Source organism: Arachis hypogaea, chromosome 11, assembly GCF_003086295.3.
Source record: "Arachis hypogaea cultivar Tifrunner chromosome 11, arahy.Tifrunner.gnm2.J5K5, whole genome shotgun sequence".
NCBI lineage: Eukaryota > Viridiplantae > Streptophyta > Magnoliopsida > Fabales > Fabaceae > Arachis > Arachis hypogaea.
Window position 1 is genome coordinate 37,335,775 of NC_092046.1, and position 19,815 is coordinate 37,355,589.

The following is a 19,815-nucleotide window of genomic DNA, read 5'->3' on the forward strand; positions in this document are numbered from 1 at the left end:
TACTCACAAAGCAGGATTCAAAACCCAGGCTCATCAGATGGGTGTTGCTTCTGCAAGAGTTTCATATAGAAATAAGAGACAGAAAAGGGACAGAGAACCAAGTGGCTGACCATCTATCCCGGATAGAGCCAATAGAAGGGACGCCCCCCCCCCCCTCTCTTGAGATCTCTGAGACTTTTCCGGATGAGCATTTATTTTCCATTCAGGAAACACCATGGTTTGCCGATATTGCAAACTATAAAGCTGCAAGATTCATACCTAAGGAGTACAACAGGATACAAAAGAAGAAATTAATTACTGATGCAAAGTACTACTTATGGGATGAACCCTATCTCTTTAAGAGATGTGCAGACGGAATAATCCGTAGGTGTGTGCCTAGAAAAGAAGCATAGAGGATCCTGTGGCATTGCCATGGATCTCAATATGGAGGCCATTTCGGAGGTGAGCGAACAGCCACCAAGGTCCTCCAATGTGGCTTCTATTGGCCCACACTCTATAAAGATTCCCGAGAGTTTGTACGTAACTGTGACAGTTGCCAAAGAGCTGGTAATCTGCCTCATGGTTACGCCATGCCTCAACAAGGAATCTTGGAAAATGAGTTGTTTGATGTATGGGGAATTGACTTCATGGGACCTTTCCCACCATCGTACTCAAACACTTATATTCTGGTGGCAGTTGACTATGTATCAAAATGGGTTGAGGCCATTGCCACACCCACCAATGATACTAAAACAGTGCTGAAGTTTCTCCAGAAACATATCTTTAGCAGGTTTGGTGTCCCTAGAGTACTAATCAGTGACGGGGGCACTCACTTCTGCAATAAACAGCTTTACTCTGCCATGGTTCAGTATGGAATTCGCCATAAGGTGGCTATTCCATATCATCCACAAACTAATGGGCAAGCTGAAGTCTCTAACAGAGAATTAAAGAGAATCCTAGAACGGACAGTAAGTACCCGTAGAAAAGATTGGGCACGGAGCTTGGATGATGCTCTGTGGGCTTACAGAACAGCATTCAAGACCCCTATAGGGACTTCTCCATACCAACTTGTGTATGGTAAGGCATGTCACCTGCCCGTGGAACTGGAACATAAAGCCTACTGGGCAACCAGATTCCTAAACTTTGATGCCAAATTAGCAGGAGAAAAAAGATTGCTCCAGCTAAATGAGCTAGAGGAATTCAGATTCACAGCTTTCGAAAATGCCAAGCTTTATAAAGAGAAATAAAAAAAAGTGGCATGACAGAAAGCTGTCATCCAGAATCTTTGAGCCAGGACAGAAGGTTCTGCTGTTCAACTCTAGACTCAGGCTATTCCCCGAAAAATTGAAATCCCGGTGGAGGGGACCATACGTGATCACAAGTGTATCACCATATGGTTATGTGGAGCTTCAAGATATTGATTCTGATAAGAGGTTCATTGTCAATGGACAGAGAATCAAGCACTATCTTGAAGGCAACGTTGAGCAAGAGTGATCAAGGCTGAAGCTAGACTAAAAGCTCAGCAAGGTCCAACTAAAGACAATAAAGAAGCGCTTGCTGGGAGGCAACCCAGCCATGGGGCATCAATCCTCTAAGCATTTTGCCCTATTTTTATTTTTATTTGTTTATATAGAGTTCATTGATAACAAGGTAAAGAATCAATTGCATAAGTTCACAGGGTTACAGAAGGAATCTGCACACAAAACAGATAAAAAGAGCTCACTGGCAAGAAAACGCCAGTAAGAGCCTATTTTGGGCATTCAGCGCCCAAAAGGGGCAGCCAGTGGGCACTGAACGCCAGTAAGGATAGCAATCTGGCGTTCAACGCCAGAAAAGGGCAACAACTGGGCGTTGAACGCCCAGGAGAGCAGTATTTGGGCGTTGAACGCCCAAAACATGCAGTGTTTGGGCGTTCAAACGCCAGGATGGCGGGGAGGAGGTAAATTCAATTTTTCTTCATATTTTTCATTTTAATCTTAATTTTCATGCTTCAATTCATGATTTCTTGCATAAACATGTTAAGAACCCTGATTTCTAAATTCCCTAATTTCTAAAGACCCTACCTTAAAAATATCAAATGTATCTTAATCCATAAGCACAAACCCTCTTTTGCAAATTCAATCCAACTCTTTTTCAAATTTTCAAAACAAATCTATTTTTTTTCAACTAATATCTTTTTCAAATCTCCACATTATCTTTTTCAAAATCTAGATTTATCTTTTTCAAAAAATTTTTCATATCTTTTCAATTTTAAACTATATCCTCCCTTATCATATCTTCTATCTTATCTTTTACAAATCAATCTTTTTATCATATCTTTTCAAAATTTTCGAACCCACCCCCCTCCCTTTATATAAGGGTTCGGCCTCCCTCCCCTTCCATCAACAATTGCACCTAGCTCTCCTTCTATCCCTCTCCTTTCTTTTTTTTTTTGCTCGAGGACAAGCAAACCTCTAAGTTTGGTGTGTTTATCCGCGATCACTAAGATCATGGCTCCTAAAGGAAAACAACCCACTTCAAGAGGCAAGAAAGAGAGCGTTCCAAAACCACTTTGGAATCAAGGGAAGTTCTTATCTAAAGAACATTCAGACCATTATAACAAAATAATGGGTCTGAGATCAGTGATCCCGGAAGTTAGATTCGATCTGAAAGAAGATGAATATCCGGAGATCCAGGAGCAAATTCGAATCAGGAACTGGGAAGTCCTAGCTAATCCTGAAACGAAAGTAGGGAGGAACATGGTTCAGGAGTTCTATGCTAATATGTGGCAAACTGACAAGCAGAAACTATCTAGGAATGCTTTCTATGACTATCGGACCGTGGTCAGAAGAAAGATTGTTCATACCCACCCTGACAGGATCAGGGAGATCTTAAAGCTACCTCAGCTGAAAGATGATCCAGACTCCTTCAACAGGAGAATGATGAGAACAGACAAGGGCCTGGATAAGATTCTAGAGGACATATGTATCCCTGGAGCCAGGTGGACCACCAACACAAAGGGTGTCCCAAATCAACTCAAGAGAGAAGATCTCAAACCAGTCGCCAGAGGATGGCTGGACTTCATTGGGTATTCTCTGTTGCCCACTAGCAACCGTTCTGAAGTCACTGTTAAAAGAGCAGTGATGATCCATTGCATCATGATGGGAAAAGAAGTGGAAGTTCATCAGCTAATCTCAGCTGAACTCTACAAAATTGCTAACAAAAATTCTAAAGAGGCCAGGTTGGCTTATCCAAGCGTGATTTCTCTGCTCTGCAAGGATGCCGAAGTAAGGATGGGAATAACTGAGTATATCTCAGTTGAGAAACCAATCACCAAAGCATCAATGGAAAAATAACAAGCACAGGATGATCCCACCAAGAAGAAAACACAGGAATTTCTCCCAGAAATCCCTCAATCTGAATACTGGGAGTATCTTGAGACGTCTGTTACCAAGATACGGGAAGCTATGGAACAAATAATAAAAGAACAGAAGGAGCACAGTCAAATTCTTACCTATATGTTTAAAGAACAAGAGGAGCAAGGGCGTGACTTAAGGGAATTGAAGCGCCAGAAGTTATCTCTTGAAGGACCAAGCACCCCACGGATCAGAGGAACATCCACTTCCCAGAACAAAGGTTGTTAAATTCCAATTTCTGCTTTAACTCTGTGATAGTGTCATTATAGAAGTTCACCTTAGGAGTCATATAGTAGTAATTAGTATCTATTTTGATTTTATCTCCAATTAAGCCATAGTTTATTTTTTTCATCATCAGCAAACACGAATAAAATAGTAGATCTTTTGAATAAGAGGCAATAAAATTTCGAGTTTTAATAAGAGAAATTCTAATTAGTTACATGTGGTGGCAATACTTTCTGTCTTCTGAATGAATGCTTGAACAGTGCATATGTCTTTTGAATTTGTTGTTTAAGACTGTTAAATATGTTGGCTCTTGAAAGAATGATGAACATGAGACATGTTATTGATAATCTGAAAAATCATAAAAATGATTCTTGAAGCAAGAAAAAGCAGCAAAAAAAAGCTAATAGCCCTTAAAACCAAAAGGCAAGGGTAATAAAAAGGATCCCAAGGCTTTGAGCATCAGTGGATAGGAGGGCCTAAGGGAATAAAATCCTGGCCTAAGCGGCTAAACCGAGCTGTCCCTAACCATGTGCTTGTGGCGTGAAGGTGTCGAGTGAAAACTTGAGACTGAGCGGTTAAAGTCAAGGTCCAAAGTAGAAAGAAGAGTGTGCTTAAGAACTCTGGACACCTCTAATTGGGGACTTTAGCAAAGCTGAGTCACAATCCAAAGGGTTCATCCAATTATGTGTCTGTGGCATTTATGTATCCGGTGGTAATACTGGAAAACAAAGTGCTTAGGGCCACGGCCAATACTCATGAAACAGCTGTGTTCAAGAATCATCATACTAAAATAGGAGAATTAATAACACTATCTGAATTCTAAGTTCCTATAGATCCCAATCACTCTGAGCTTCAATGGATAAAGTGAGATGCCAAAACTGTTCGGAAGCAAAAAGCTACTAGTCCCGCTCATCTAATTGGAATCTAAGCTTCACTCAAAAACTCTGAGATATTATTGCTTCTCAACCTATTAGTCTTCTATTTTATTTGTCTAGTTGCTTGAGGACAAGCAACCGTTTAAGTTTGGTGTTGTGATGAGCGGATATTTTATACGCTTTTTGGGGTAATTTCATATAGTTTTTAGGATATTCTAGTTAGTTTCTAGTTTATTTCCATTAGTTTTTAAGAAAAATTCATATTTCTAGACTTTACTATGAGTTGTGTATTTTTCTGTGATTTCAGGTATTTTTCTGGCTGAAATTGAGGGAGCTGAGCAAAAATCTTATTCAGGTTGAAAAAGGACTGTTGATGCTGTTGGATTCTGACCTCCCTACACTCAAAGTAGATTTTCTGGAGCTACAAAACTCAAAATGGCGCGCTTCTAATTGCGTTGGAAAGTAGACATCCAGGGCTTTCCAGAAATATATAATAGTCTATATTTTTCTCAAGGATAGATGACGTAAACTGGCGTTCAACGCCAGTTCTTTGCCCAATTCTGGCGTCCAGCGCCAGAAAAGGATTAAAAGTTGGAGTTCAACGCCAGAAATGGATCCAAACCTGGCGTTGAACGCCCAAAACAGCCTTATGCACGTGAAATGTTTAAGTCTCAGCCCCAGCATACACCAAGTGGGCCCCAGAAGTGGATCTTTGCACCATCTGTCATAGTCTACTCACTTTTTGTAAGCCTAGGCTACTAGTTTAGTATTTAAACAACTTTTAGAGACTTATTTTGTATCTCATGACATTTTTAGATATGAACTTTGTACTCTTTGACGACATGAGTTTCTAAACTCCATTGTTGGGGGTGAGGAGCTCTGCTGTGTCTCGATGAATTAATGCAAGTATTCCTGTTTTCTATTCAAACATGCGTGTTCCTATCTAAGATATTCATTCGCACTTCAACATGAATGTGATGAACGTGACAATCAACATCATACCCCCACGAATGCGTGCCTGACAACCACTTCCGTTCCACCGTAGAATGAATGAATATCTCTTGGATCTCTTAATCAGAATCTTCGTGGTATAAGCTAGATTGATGGCGGCATTCATGAGAGTCCGGAAAGTCTAAACCTTGTCTGTGGTATTTCGAGTAGGGCTCTGGGATTGAATGACTGTGACGTGCTTCAAACTCGTGAGTGCTGGGCGTAGTGACAGACGTAAAAGGATAGTAAATCCTATTCCGGTACGATTGAGAACCTGCAGATGATTAGCCGTGCGGTGACAGCGCACCTGGACCCTTTTCACTGGAAGGATGGATGGTAGCCATTGACAACGGTGATCCACCAACACACAGCTTGCCATAGAAGGACGTGCGTGCGTGAATCAGAGGACAGAGAAAAGCAGAGATTCAGAAGACAAAGCATCTCCAAAACTCCAACATATTCTTCATTACTGCATAACAAATAACCTTTAACCCATGCTCTCTTGTTTATTCGCAATTCAACTGATAAATACAATTGACTTCCTGACTAAGAATTGCAAGATAACCATAGATTGCTTCAAACCAACAATCTCCGTGGGATTCGACCCTTACTCACGTGAGGTATTACTTGGACGACCCAATGCACTTGCTGGTTAGTTATGCGAAATTACATTGTGAAGTAATTTTCGTGCACCAGTTACATTTAATGAACTTAAGATATTTGAATCTAATGGAAACAGAAGGAGAGTCTCCAAAAATAAAGTTCTGAAGGTGTATTATGAGAATTCAACGATCAATTCCTTGGAGCAGTGAAAAAAAAATCCTGGAAAGATTGAAAAATTCTAAAGCTATAAAGCTCTAGGAATCAATGACTAGAGCCCAGTTATGTGCCTGTGATATTTATGTTTCAATGAGAGACTTACGCAAGTAAATCCGAGGGGTGCCTCATCACCCGATAACTTGGGCCAACTAGCTCGAGATTATCACTTGAAATCCCAAGAGTTGCCTTGAAACAAAACATTTAGAATCTAAAAAGGCTTTGAGCGTCAATGTCTGGATCAACCATTTTCTAGTTATGTGCTTGTGGTGTTGATTGTGTCAAGGAAAAGCTTGGGTAATTAAGTCTGAGGGGTGCTTTATCACCTGGTAACTTAGGCCAACTAGCTCAGAATTATTGATTGAAAGTCCATTAAGAGCTGCCTTGTGACAAATCACTTAGAGTCAAAAACCACAATTATTGTTTCCTAAATAAGTTTACGAAGTAACTGCTTTCAAGTCATACAAGCCCAAAAGGATTCTTATAATACAATTTGGAAAGTTTTGAAAAATTCTCAAATCTTAAGAATACAAGATTCATCAAGAATAGAGAAGCCCGAATGTAATCACTAGGTTTATCATAAACTCCATTTCTATTTTGAACTTAGGTTTATAAACTTTTCAACTCTTTTCATTAAGTTAACTTCTATTTACTTTTATTTTTGCTTGAGGACAAGCAAAATTTTAAATTTAGTGTTGTGATGCATAGGCATCTTTAGTAGTTTTTAAGTTTCGCTTTCATTAGTTTTCCTAGGTTTTAATCAAAATTCTTATGTTTTCTAGTGAAGTTATAAAACTAATAAATTATTTGGAGTTTTTTTAGTATTATTGTGATTTCAGGAGTTTTTATTCTCAAAGTAATCAAGGATTAAAGCATTTTGAACAAGGAAACACAAGTACAGTCCAAGAAAGGCCCAATTAAAATCCCAAACAACAAAACTGGGTGACCAAACCATCACAATGGGTGCCCAACCATCGGTGCCCAGCGCCCCTCATCGATGCCCAATGCCCAGTCACTAACGCCCAGCGCTCCTTGGCCCCTGGAGGCACAAATGGAACAACGTCCAAATTCTAGAAGCAACGCCTGGTGCTCCAAACTTTAAAACTCCCAAGATGAAACATTTGCCAAGGCCCAAATCCAATAATGCACCCCTGGGAAGCCTTAATCTCTTCTTAGGATTCAAGATTCAAGTGATTAGTTAGCATTTAACTCTTTGTAGAAAGATAAAATTTGGTTGTTAGGATTTATTTCTATATTAGATTTGAATTATTGTTAATATTTTATTTGAATTCAAGTAGGTAGTTATCTTATCATTCCTAAAAATAAGATTAGGGTTAGTTTTAATTTGAATTTTAAATATAACTTAGGATATAAATAAGTGAACAAGATTCACAAGAGAGAAAATCTGGTGGGATCCAGAATCCACATATGTATATCTCTCATCTCTTTAGTTTTTTTCATTATCATGAGTAACTAAACCTCCATTGTTGAAGGTTATGAGCTCTGTTTGGTTTATGGATTTATAATGTGACTATTTTCTTTATTTTAATTCATTTTTTTCTACTTTTTCAAGATTAGGTTTCGTTCTTCATCACTAATGGTTAGAAGTATTGAAAAATATTCTAATTTTGTCTTAGATTCTGTTATTACTTTGGAAAAATTAATTTCAGAATTAGCTTGAAACTTATCTCATAATCTCAATTATTTAGAACTAGTCTTGAATGCGTGATATATAATCTAATTTAGTCTCTTCTAGAACCTAATCAACGATTAATTCCTTGATCAATTAATTATGTCAAAAGGTTAAGTTCAAATTCTTATTTATAAGCCACACAATTCTTAAGAACCCAAAAATAATCTGATTATATGTCACGTATCACATTAAATCCGGATAATTAAAGAATTATGAGAAAAAGATTTCAATATTTAATTCCAATGATGTAACTTTTCCAAGATTCAAAGAGATTCAATTTAAATTAGGGTTATTTTTTAATATACACTAATACTTAGGATGAAGAACGAAACCAATTCTTGAATATAAATGAATGCATTAATCAAAAGCAGAAGAACAAACAGTTGTTAATTCATCAAAATAAACAGAGGTCCTAACCTTAACAATGGAGGTTTAGTGGCTCATGGTGCAGAGAGAATCTTAAAGTGTAAAAGTGTGTAAAACTGAAAAGTGAGAAAGTCGGAGAAGAGAAGAAGGGTTTCTAATCTTCCCTTTTATATCAAATCTTAAATTATTCAAACTCAAATTAAACAAAACCTAACCATATCTTTTCTATTTATATATTTAAATTTAAACCAAATAAAATCTTTCATGTGATTCCAATTCGGATGTGATCCCCACTCCTTGTAGCGCTAAACACCTGTGATGTGGCATTAAGCGCCACAACGCCTGAGAGCAAAGGCTTGAAATTCTTGCTCCAGCGCAAAACACCGGTGATATGGTGTTTAGCGACAATAAGGTAGAGAGGAATGTGATGTTGGACGCAGTTTGACGCTCGACGCCAATGTCACGGTGTTTAGCTCCATGATTCCAGAGAGCAAACATGGACTCTTATATATCGTTGGAAAGCTTTGAAAGTTGGCTCTTTAATGCCACTAGAACTGTATCATTTGGACCTCTGTAACTCAAGTTATGCTCGTTGGAGTGCGAAGAGGTTAGGGTTGATAACATCCATGAATTCTCTTTGCATTTATCTTCAATTCTTGGTTACTCCTTGTGCTTTTGCTTCTCTTTTCCTAAAATTTCCCTACAAGAATCATGAAACCAAAGAAATAAAAGTACTAATAGAATAGGCTTGAAAATCATATAATTATCAAGCAAAAGTCGTAAATTTTCTATAAGAAATGCCCATAAAAAATACTTAAGATGCTCATGCATCACAAGAATGGTGGTTAATCCTACTTGTTCGTGGTTTCTTTCGTGTGCAAAATGAGGCAACACTCTCTGTTAGAATGAGATGGCATTTTAATCCGTTGTCTTGGCACGATTGTACCTCTAGGAGAAGGTGAGATGACACACTCCATTCAGATAATGGTTCCATAACTTGTTGATTTTTCTTCTGGGGATGTGCACTGAGAGACCGATCCATGAGATGTCAAGCAGATTTAGTGTCGGGTTTGGCAGTATAACCGACATGTGAGCTCATGGTCATAAGGCAGGCATGCATCATGTGCATCTATCTGTTATTGTTTGGGTTTGCATATTGTACTTGGATTGTCTATGTAAATAACTCTATTTAACTGCTAATTACCATATTTATTGTATTTGCCTTTGTTTGTGTTTGAATCTTACTACTTATGATTGCTACTACTAAACTGATTACTAAATATTGATAAAATGTGATACTAGAAAGAAAGATGCTGAGATGTGTTGTGAAGCTAGGCTTGAACCTTGTGTGCTTGGAGTTTAGGATTACCTAGCGAGTTCAAGTAGTTTTACATAGTCTCTATCTGGAACTATTACTCTACTGAAAACCTTTGGATCCTCACCTGTTGTGGAATTTGTTTATTTTCAGATACAAGACATGGCGCACCTCGTTGAGCGTGCTGGATATCTCATTGGAAAGCAAAACCTCTTTTGGGATTGTATTTTGTATTTTATATTTTTGTAATTAGTATATATTTATTCTCCACTTTTAAATATGTATTGTATATCCCTCTTAGAGATTTTATTTTGGAGCAATATGATTGTCTTTTGGGTATACTTCTGTTTGTAATATTTTTTTGCCGATCATTTCTTCGCAGATCGAGACTAATACTTGTTATGTATCTTTTTTCAAATCCGATGTGAGTGTGTGTGTAATCGATGCTTTCTATCTTTAACATTTCGAGTGCAATGCAATTGTCATTTTGTTATTCTTTTTTCACAAGCTCCGAGCTATATTACTATCTTTGGAATATATGTATGTATTTTACTTTTAGGTGTCGTAATATCTCACCACTTCTGATTTATGACTATAACGTAAGGATTTATGTGGTAGGGTATTACAAAGCTCATTGGACATCATGTAGATTTAGCCATTTTGGTTTCATTTATATTTAATTCTTTATTCATTTATGTCTTACTACTCTAGACATTAAATTGATCAATAATATGATGCTCATTTAGAGATGTATTGTATGCCTATGCCTTACCCTTATTTCTGATATATTGTTGTGCTTCATATGTATATCTTATCTATATGAAGTGTCATGTTATCCTCACCTCTGATTTTGTTTCGGGGTTTTATCGTGTCTATTATAGGAACTGACAACATAACTTGAGTTATAATTGGTTAATTTGGTTTTTGATATGGTACTTTGATTTTTTTTGAAAAACCATTACCTTAGGCGGCTAATTTTTTTTTATATTGGGTTATTATTGGTGTTTTTCATTAATATTATGATGTTTTGGTGTAATACAGTGATATGGGATAAAAAGAAATTGTGAGTAACGATTTCAAATAAGATAAAAAATTAAAAAAAGTTAACAATAATCGTGAGTTACGATTTCAGATAAGACAAAAAAAAATAAGAAATAGTGAGTCAATATTTTAATTTTTTAATTTAAAAAAATTGTGATTTATAAAATCGTGAATAACGATTTCTTGTTATGTAAATCGTAAGTAACGATTTACATTATACATCACGCTTGTAAAATACACCCTATTATAGGAACCGACAACATAACTTGACTTATAATTGGATAATTTGGTTTTTGATATGGTACTTTGATTTTTTTGAAAAACAATTACCTTAGGTGGCTAATTTTTTTTTATATTGGGTTGTTATTGGTGTTTTTCATTAATATTATGATATTTTGGTGTAATACAGTGATATGAGATAAAAAGAAATTGTGAGTAACGATTTCAAATAAGACAAAAAATTAAAAAAAGTTAACAGAAATCGTGAGTTACGATTTCATATAAGACAAAAAAAATAAGAAATCTTGAGTCACAATTTGAATTTTTTAATTTAAAAAAATTGGGATTTATGAAATCGTGAATAACGATTTCTTTTGTTATATAAATCGTAAGTAACGATTTACATTATACATAACACTTGTAAAATACACCCATTTCAACTCATATCCGTTGTCTTGGCACGATTGTACCTCTAGGAGAAGGTGAAACGACACACTCTGTTGAGATAATGGTTCCATAACTTATTGATTTTTCTTCTGGGGATGTGCACCGAGAGACCGATCCATGATATGTCAAGCAGATTTAGTGTCGGGTTTGGCAGTATAACCGACACGTGAGCTTATGGTCATAAGGCAGGCATGCATCATGTGCATCTATCTGTTATTGTTTGGGTTTGCATATTATACTTGTATTGTCTATGTGAATAACTCTATTTAACTACTAATTGCCATATTTATTGTATTTGCCTTTGTTTCTGTTTGAATCTTACTACTTATGATTGCTACTACTAAACCGATTACTAAATATTGATCAACTGTGATACTAGAAAGAAAGATGCTTAGATGTGTTATGAAGAACGGAGATTAAGAACCACCGATATAGTTGAGAACTTAGCATATTTACCTAGTTTGGTTTAGTAAAAATCTAGGCTTGAACCTTGTGTGTTTGGAGTTTAGGATTAATAGCGAGTTCAAGTAGTTTTACATAGTCTCTATCTGGAACTATTACTCTACTGAAAACCTTCGGATTCTCACACATTGTGAAATTTGTTTATTTTCAGATACAAGACGTAGCGCACCTCGTTGAGCGTGCTAGATATCTCATTGAAAAGCAAAACCTCTTTTGCGATAGTATTTTGTATTTTGTATTTTTGTAATTAGTATATATTTATTCTTCACTTTTAAATATGTATTGTATATCCCTCTTAGAGATTTTATTTTGGAGAAATATGATTGTCTTTTGGGTATACTTCTGTTTGTAATATTTTTTAGCCTGTCATTTCTTCGCAGATCGAGACTAATACTTGTTATGTATCTTTTTCCAAATCCGATGTGAGTGTGTGTGTAATCAATGCTTTCTATCTTTAACATTTTGAGTGCAATTCGATTGTCATTTTGGTATTCTTTTTTCATAAGCTCCTAGCTATATTACTATCTTTGGAATATATGTATGTATTTTACTTTTAGGTGTCGTAATGTCTCACCACTTCTGATTTATGACTATAACGTAAGGATTTATGTGGTAGGGTATTACAAAGCTCATTTGACATCATGTAGATTTATCCATTTTGGTTTCATTTGTATTCAATTCTTTATTCATTTATGTCTTACTACTTTGGACATTGAATTGATCAATAATATGATGCTCATTTAGAGATGTATTATATGCCTATGCCTTACCCTTATTTCTGATATACTGTTGTGCTTCATATGTATATCTTATCTATATAAAGTGTCATGTTATCCTCACCTCTGATTTTGTTTCGGAGTTTATCGTGTCTATTATAGGAACTGACAACATAACTTGAGTTATAATTGGTTAATTTGGTTTTTGATATGGTACTTCAATTTTTTTGAAAAACCATTACCTTAGGCGGCTAATTTTTTTATATTGGGTTGTTATTGGTGTTTTTCATTAATATTATGATGTTTTGGTGTAATACAGTGATATGGGATAAAAGGAAATTGTGAGTAACGATTTCAAATAAGACAAAAAATTAAAAAAAGTTAACAGAAATCGTGAGTTACGATTTCAGATAAGACAAAAAAAATAAGAAATCTTGAGTCACTATTTTAATTTTTTAATTTAAAAAAATTGTGATTTATGAAATCATGAATAACAATTTTTTTTTGTTATGTAAATCGTAAGTAACGATTTACATTATACATCACACTTGTAAAATACACCTTATTATAGGAACTGACAACATAACTTGAGTTATAATTGGATAATTTGGTTTTGATATGGTACTTCGATTTTTTTTTGAAAAACCATTACCTTAGGCGGCTAATTTTTTTATATTGGGTTGTTATTGGTGTATTGCATTAATATTATGATGTTTTGGTGTAATACAGTGATATGATAAAAAGAAATTGTGAGTAACGATTTCAAATAAGACAAAAAATTTAAAAAAAAAAGTTAACAGAAATTGTGAGTTACGATTTCAGATAAGACAAAAAAAAAGAAATCGTGAGTCACGATTTTAATTTTTTAATTTAAAAAAATTGTGATTTATGAAATCGTGAATAACTATTTCTTTTGTTATGTAAATCGTTAGTAACGATTTACATTATACACCACACTTGTAAAATACACCCATTTCAACTCATATCCGTTGTCTTGTTACGATTGTACCTCTAGGAGAAGGTGAGGCGACACACTCCGTTGAGATAATAGTTCCATAACTTGTTGATTTTTCTTCTGGGGATGTGCACCGAGAGACCGATCCATGAGATGTCAAGAAGATTTAATGTCGGGTTTGGCAGTATAAGTGACACGTGAGCACATGGTCATAAGGCAGGCATGCATCATGTGCATCTATCTGTTATTGTTTGGGTTTGCATATTGTACTTGGATTGTCTATGTGAATAACTCTATTTAACTCTATTTAACTGCTAATTGCCATATTTATTGTATTTGCCTTTGTTTCTGTTTGAATCTTACTACTTATGATTGCTACTACTAAACGGATTACTAAATATTGATCAACTGCGATACTAGAAAGAAAGATGCTGAGATGTGTTGTGAAGAACAGAGATTAAGAACCACCGATATAGTTGAGAACTTAGCATATTTACCTAGTTTGGTTTAGTAAAAATCTAGGCTTGAACCTTGTGTGTTTAGAGTTTAGGATTACCTAGCGAGTTCAAGTAGTTTTACATAGTCTCTATCTGGAACTATTACTCTATTGAAAACCTTCGGGTTCTCACCCATTGTGGAGTTTGTTTATTTTCAGATACAAGACGTGGTGCACCTCGTTGAGCGTGCTGGATATCTCATTGGAAAGCAAAAACTCTTTTGGGATTGTATTTTGTATTTTGTATTTTGTATTTTTGTAATTAGTATATATTTATTCTCCACTTTTAAATATGTATTGTATATCCCTCTTAGAGATTTTATTTTGGAGAAATATGATTGTCTTTTGGGTATACTTCTGTTTGTAATATTTTTTAGTCGGTCATTTCTTCGCAGATCGAGACTAATACTTGTTATGTATCTTTTTCCAAATCCGATGTGAGTGTGTGTGTAATCGATGCTTTCTATCTTTAACATTTCGTGTGCAATGCGATTGTCGTTTTGTTATTCTTTTTTCACAAGCTCCTAGCTATATTACTATCTTGAGAATATATGTATGTATTTTTCTTTTAGGTGTTGTAATGCCTCACCACTTCTGATTTATGACTATAACGTAAGGATTTATGTGGTAGGGTATTACAAAGCAAGGTTGCAAGAACCGGACCGGTCAATAAACCGGTGAGGTCACTGGTTTAATGGTTCACTGGTTCGACCGGGGTTCAACTGGTTTAATTAAATATTAAACAAAATTATTAAAAAACTTAAAATAATCTTAAGTATATAAATTCAATAATTTCTAACTTAATAAAATTTAATATTTCACATAATAAATTATCCATTTCTTAATATTAGAGGTTCACAAATAACTTCAAACATCAAAGTTTATAACTAAACAAAAAATAAAACATACATAATGACAAACCCCTAATGTTCTACATTCAAAAGATACAATTACTAGCAAGTTTTCAACTAATCAAAGGTGCAACTCATCAAAAATTATAATTATCATTAAGTGTTCCAACATCTCCATCATAAACAGGTAATCCAAAGCCACCATCATCAGAAGTACCACCAAAAGAAGTTGTATTTGAAGAATCAGCAACATTAGGGAAATCCACACCAAGTTCCACATCTCCTCCATCTAATAAAATAAAATAGAAAACCAAGAAAAAATTAAAGTTAGAACTTTACATCAGATATTGAGAGGAAATGAAACAAGTTTTGCTATTTCAATAACCTGTAGGATATGAAGGCATAGCATTATCCGTATAAATTAAATTTTCAACGCCTTCGATGTCTCCATTAGTAAATTCAGGATCTTCTTCATCCGGCATTACCCAAAAATCTACTGTGTCAATGCTTTGAATGTCAATTGGATCATAATTCTTCTTCTTGCGATGCATTCTAGATTGAAGAAGTAGATTATAAGTGACATAAACAATGTCAGTTAGCCTTTGATGCTCTAATCGGTTCCTCCTCTTTGAATGGATTTGTTCAAAGAGGCTCCAGTTCCTCTCGCAGCCGGATGATGAAGATGTTTGATGAAGAAGACGAACTGCCATTTTTTGCAAGTTAGGAGCACTCCCACCGTGTAGCCTCCACCATTCACCTACCAGAATATGAAATTCAACCATCAATTCTCATTCAATATTTAAAAAATATTCAAAGTAAATTGAACATAGAAATATAAATACTTACCAGGTTCAAGTCTCTTAATTGCTTTCAATGCACTTTCCCTTCCAAAACTTCCTTTTCGATCTCGATACAATTGTATCTCTTGCATTGCGGCAACCGAGTCATCGCAAAGAGTTTCAATATCAAATAAATCAAGCAAAGACCTCAAGATATTTGCCTTTTCAACAAACCCCTCGCTATAGAAGTAATCTGGATTCAAAAAGTATGCTGCTGCATGGAGGTCACGCTTCAAATGCTTATCCCACCGCATTTTCAAGATACTTGTATAAGGTGTGTATGCAGATTTCCTATTTCTAAACATTGTCTTGATATTAATTTTGGCTCTTTGCATGCCCGCATACACGATACCCAGAGAAGGTTTCTCATCAGCATCCACAAGCCTCAATAACTTAATTAGAGGACCAACAAGCATAACAGTAGTAAAACAATCCTCCCAAAACTTACTATCCAAGATAATTGAACTAACCATCTTCCCATTGACACTCTTGGATAATTTATAAGAAGTGAAATATTTGTCAATCACCAATGCTTGCAAGTCTTGTTTATGATCATATATACTTTTCAAAGTAATGAAAACAGTAGCAAAACGTGTTACTCCTGGTCGAACAATTTCTTTCCACTCTTTTATTTTTCTAAGCCATGACAAGAAAATCATATGATTGTAAACAAAGACAGTCACTTTTGAAGCACGAGAGGCAAGGTCAGCTATGTGAGGAAGACTTGCTATGTTTTTCAAGATAAGATTGATGCAATGAGCAGCACAAGGAGACCAAAAAATGTTTGGATACTTTTCATGAATGAGTTTCCCAGCAGATACATAATTCGCAGCATTATCAGTAACCACATGCACAATGTTACTAGACCCAACCCACTCAATAACCTCAGCAAACAGTTTAAACAAGGTATCGGCAGTTTTTATCATATCAGAAGCATCAACAGACTTAACAAATGACATACCAGCAGGACAATAAACTAGAAAATTAATTAACGTACGTTGCCTTTGATCAGTCCAGCCATCTGCCATCAGTGTACAACCAGTCCTTTTCCACGAGCTCCTATAACCTTCAACAAGCAACTGACACTCCTTCTTAAGATCGGCCAGCAAATGAACTCTCATTTCGTCATACGACGGTCCCTTGAAACCAGGTCCAATCGTAGCAACGCCGTCCAAGGCAGGTTGAAAGTAAGGCGATTGAATTGCATTGAATGGAATCCGTGCATCAATGATCCATCTTGCAAGCCCCAACTTAACCTTGTGTTTAACTTGTTTACTGGCCAAGACACTTTTCAAAGCTGGTTGAGAGCCTGGCGTAGTCCTTTCCTTAAAATAACTTCCAATTGGAGTAGCAGCAATCGCTCTTCTCTTTCCTTTGTCTCCCATTGTTGCAGGAGCCGGAGGTTGTACAGGATTAGGCGCTTCACCCTCTTCTTCCGCTTCTCTTTCACTTTTCACATCATAACAATCAGATGTAAATTTTCTTTTTTCTGCCTTATTTTTTTGTTTTCCTCCAAAAGCCTTTTGAATTGAAGCTCAACATCTTCAGTTACTTTGTTACAAACTTTAATTTGTCCAGAAATTTTTGCAAGATGATATTTCATTCTATATATCCCCCCTCCATTGTAAGTATTCAAGCAGAAAATACATGTATATTGAGCCTTGTTATTTTTGTCATACTTCACTGTAAAATACTGCCAAGCTGGATCAGATTTACCTCTAGATGAACCAATTTGAGAATTTTGAGCAGCATTATCTTGTGGCTGTGAGTTACTTTGTGATTGTTCCATCTATAACAATCAGAAAATCAAAGACAAGAAATCAACTTCAAAAAACCATGAAAATAATGAAGCAGCAAACAGAACAGGCAGCATAGAAAATCAAAAACTATTTCCAGCAAACAGAACAGGCATCATAGATCAACTTCATGCAGCTTGACAGTCACAGAAATCAACTGAGAATCAAAAACTATTTCCAGCAAACAGAACAGGCAGCATAGATCAACTTCATGCAGCTTGACAGTCACAGAAATCAACTGATTCAGGTAAAATAAAAATTTAAAACTATTTCCATTCAGAAGCAACAAAAATATTCATGAACCAGCAAACAGAAGCAGCAAATAGAACAGGCAGCATAGAGAATCAAAAACAAAAATTAAGATCAGAACATATTCATGAAGCAGCAAAAACAGATTGAAGATTCATGAAGCAGCAAAAACAGAGAATCAAAAACAGATTCATGCAGCAGCAAACAGAAGCAACAAAACTGGATTGAAAAACTGGTTCGAGACTCAACACGACTTGAAAAACAGATTGAACCTGAAGCATATTTAACTGGATTCATATATTATTTTTTTTTTAACTCAGATGCCCTGTTATTTTTTTTTTTTCAAACAGAACAGGCGAGCTCACAATCAGTGGGAAGCATGTTCAAAATCAAGAAGACAAGAAAATCAGTCTTACTGGCGAATGAGAGGCGGGCTCGGCGAGCTCGGCGAGGTTCGGCGACGAGGAGGCGAGCTCAACGCGGTGGTGGTCGCGGCTGCTGTGCAGTGGTTTGGGTGGCGAATGAGGAGCGCTGCTGGGTGGCGAATGAGGAGCGCTGCTGGGTGGCGACTGGCGAATGAGGAGCGCTCTGGAATCTGGAGCTTGGTGGGCGACTGGGCGGTGGCAATGGTGGCCTTGGTGAATGGTGGGTGAGGGGGGAAGAAAGGGGAGGCTGGGAGCTTGGGTGATTGGTGGCTGATTAGTGATTAGGGTTAGGTTAACGCGTACGCCAGTTTCTTTCTCTTTTTTTTTTTTTAGCCAAAACGACGTCATTTGGCTTCTGAATTTCCAAACCATTGAACCGCCAAAAAATTGAACGGTTCTTCCGGTTCGCCGGTTAACTGTCGGTTCGACCGATTTTTTAACCGGTTCTTTGCCATTCGGTTTTTTAGGTTATCCGGACCGACTAAGTGACCGGTTTCCAGTTTTCAGAACCATGTTACAAAGCTCATTTGACATCATGTAGATTTAGCCATTTTGGTTTCATTTGTATTCAATTCTTTATTCATTTATGTCTTACTACTCTAGACATTGAATTCATCAATAACATGATGCTCATTTAGAGATGTATTGTATGCCTATCCCTTACCCTTATTTCTACTGTTGTGCTTCATATGTATATCTTATCTATATGAAGTGTCATGTTATCCTCACCTCTGATTTTGTTTCGGAGTTTATCGTGTCTATTATAGGAACTGACAATATAACTTGAGTTATAATTGGTTAATTTGGTTTTTGATAAGGTACTTCGATTTTTTTGAAAAACCATTACCTTAGGCGGCTAATTTTTTTTATATTGGGTTGTTATTGGTGTTTTTCATTAATACTATGATGTTTTGGTGTAATACAGTGATATGGGATAAAAAAAATTGTGAATAACGATTTCAAATAAGATAAAAAATTAAAAAAAGTTAACAGAAATCGTGAATAACGATTTCTTTTGTTATGTAAATCATAAGTAACGATTTACATTATACATCACACTTGTAAAATACACCCATTTCAACTCATATCAACATATTACACCATTTCATCCATCATATAAAAAATAATTAACTCACCTTAGGCTCTTATACTCTTAATCATTTGATATGCATCTCTCAAAATCATTGAAAAAATTTTAAAGTTTATTTTCTCATCACATAAAAAAAAAAGATTATTAACTTTACTGCATCTCCGATTAAATTTTGATGATTAACAAGCACAAATATAATTTAATAATTTTATTAATTATTATTTAACATTTACTCAAGTGTATAATATGCTAAAAAAAATTTCTTTAATTAATATAAAAAAAACTAGGTGAAATGTAAACTTGAGAAAGCCTTCACGTAAAATACAATATCTTAAAAACCAAGTCTATGTCAACAGACTACGTCAGAAGTATATTACAATATGACAGCAAACTTGAAACTTCAGAAGTACAACGTCATTGTTCGATATGCAAAAAGCTAAAATACATAAGTGCTTACTTTATAATGCTCCCTAACAAATCATGTGTTTTAACTCTTAATATTTAGAAAATGAGCAGGTTCAACAAATAAACCTAGGAATGGCAAAACTTTCCGAGACGCAATGATTCTTACGAGG

The 19,815-nt window shown here is 35.7% G+C and overlaps 1 protein-coding gene across 1 annotated transcript; it reads right to left on the reverse strand.

The window, feature by feature from the left end:
- Positions 1-14,978: 14,978 nt before the first annotated feature.
- On the reverse strand, positions 14,979-17,608 carry LOC112723860 (uncharacterized). Its single transcript, XM_072205964.1, has 5 exons — positions 17,582-17,608; positions 17,360-17,469; positions 15,688-17,129; positions 15,227-15,598; positions 14,979-15,130 (listed from the first exon to the last, which is right to left on the reverse strand). The coding sequence occupies exons 1-5, from the start codon at positions 17,606-17,608 to the stop codon at positions 14,979-14,981; spliced, it is 2,103 nt and encodes a 700-aa protein (XP_072062065.1).
- Between the last annotated feature and the right edge of the window lie 2,207 nt (positions 17,609-19,815).

Excerpts from the sequence above, each read along its gene's own strand:
- LOC112723860 (XM_072205964.1), bottom strand. The coding sequence starts at position 17,608 with ATGAAGTTGATCTATGATGCCTGTTCT. Across the intron at positions 17,130-17,359 it reads TGGCAGTATTTTACAGTGAA|TGAAAGAGAAGCGGAAGAAG; the intron begins GTATGACAAAAA and ends TGATGTGAAAAG. Across the intron at positions 15,599-15,687 it reads AATTAAGAGACTTGAACCTG|GTGAATGGTGGAGGCTACAC; the intron begins GTAAGTATTTAT and ends ATATTCTGGTAG.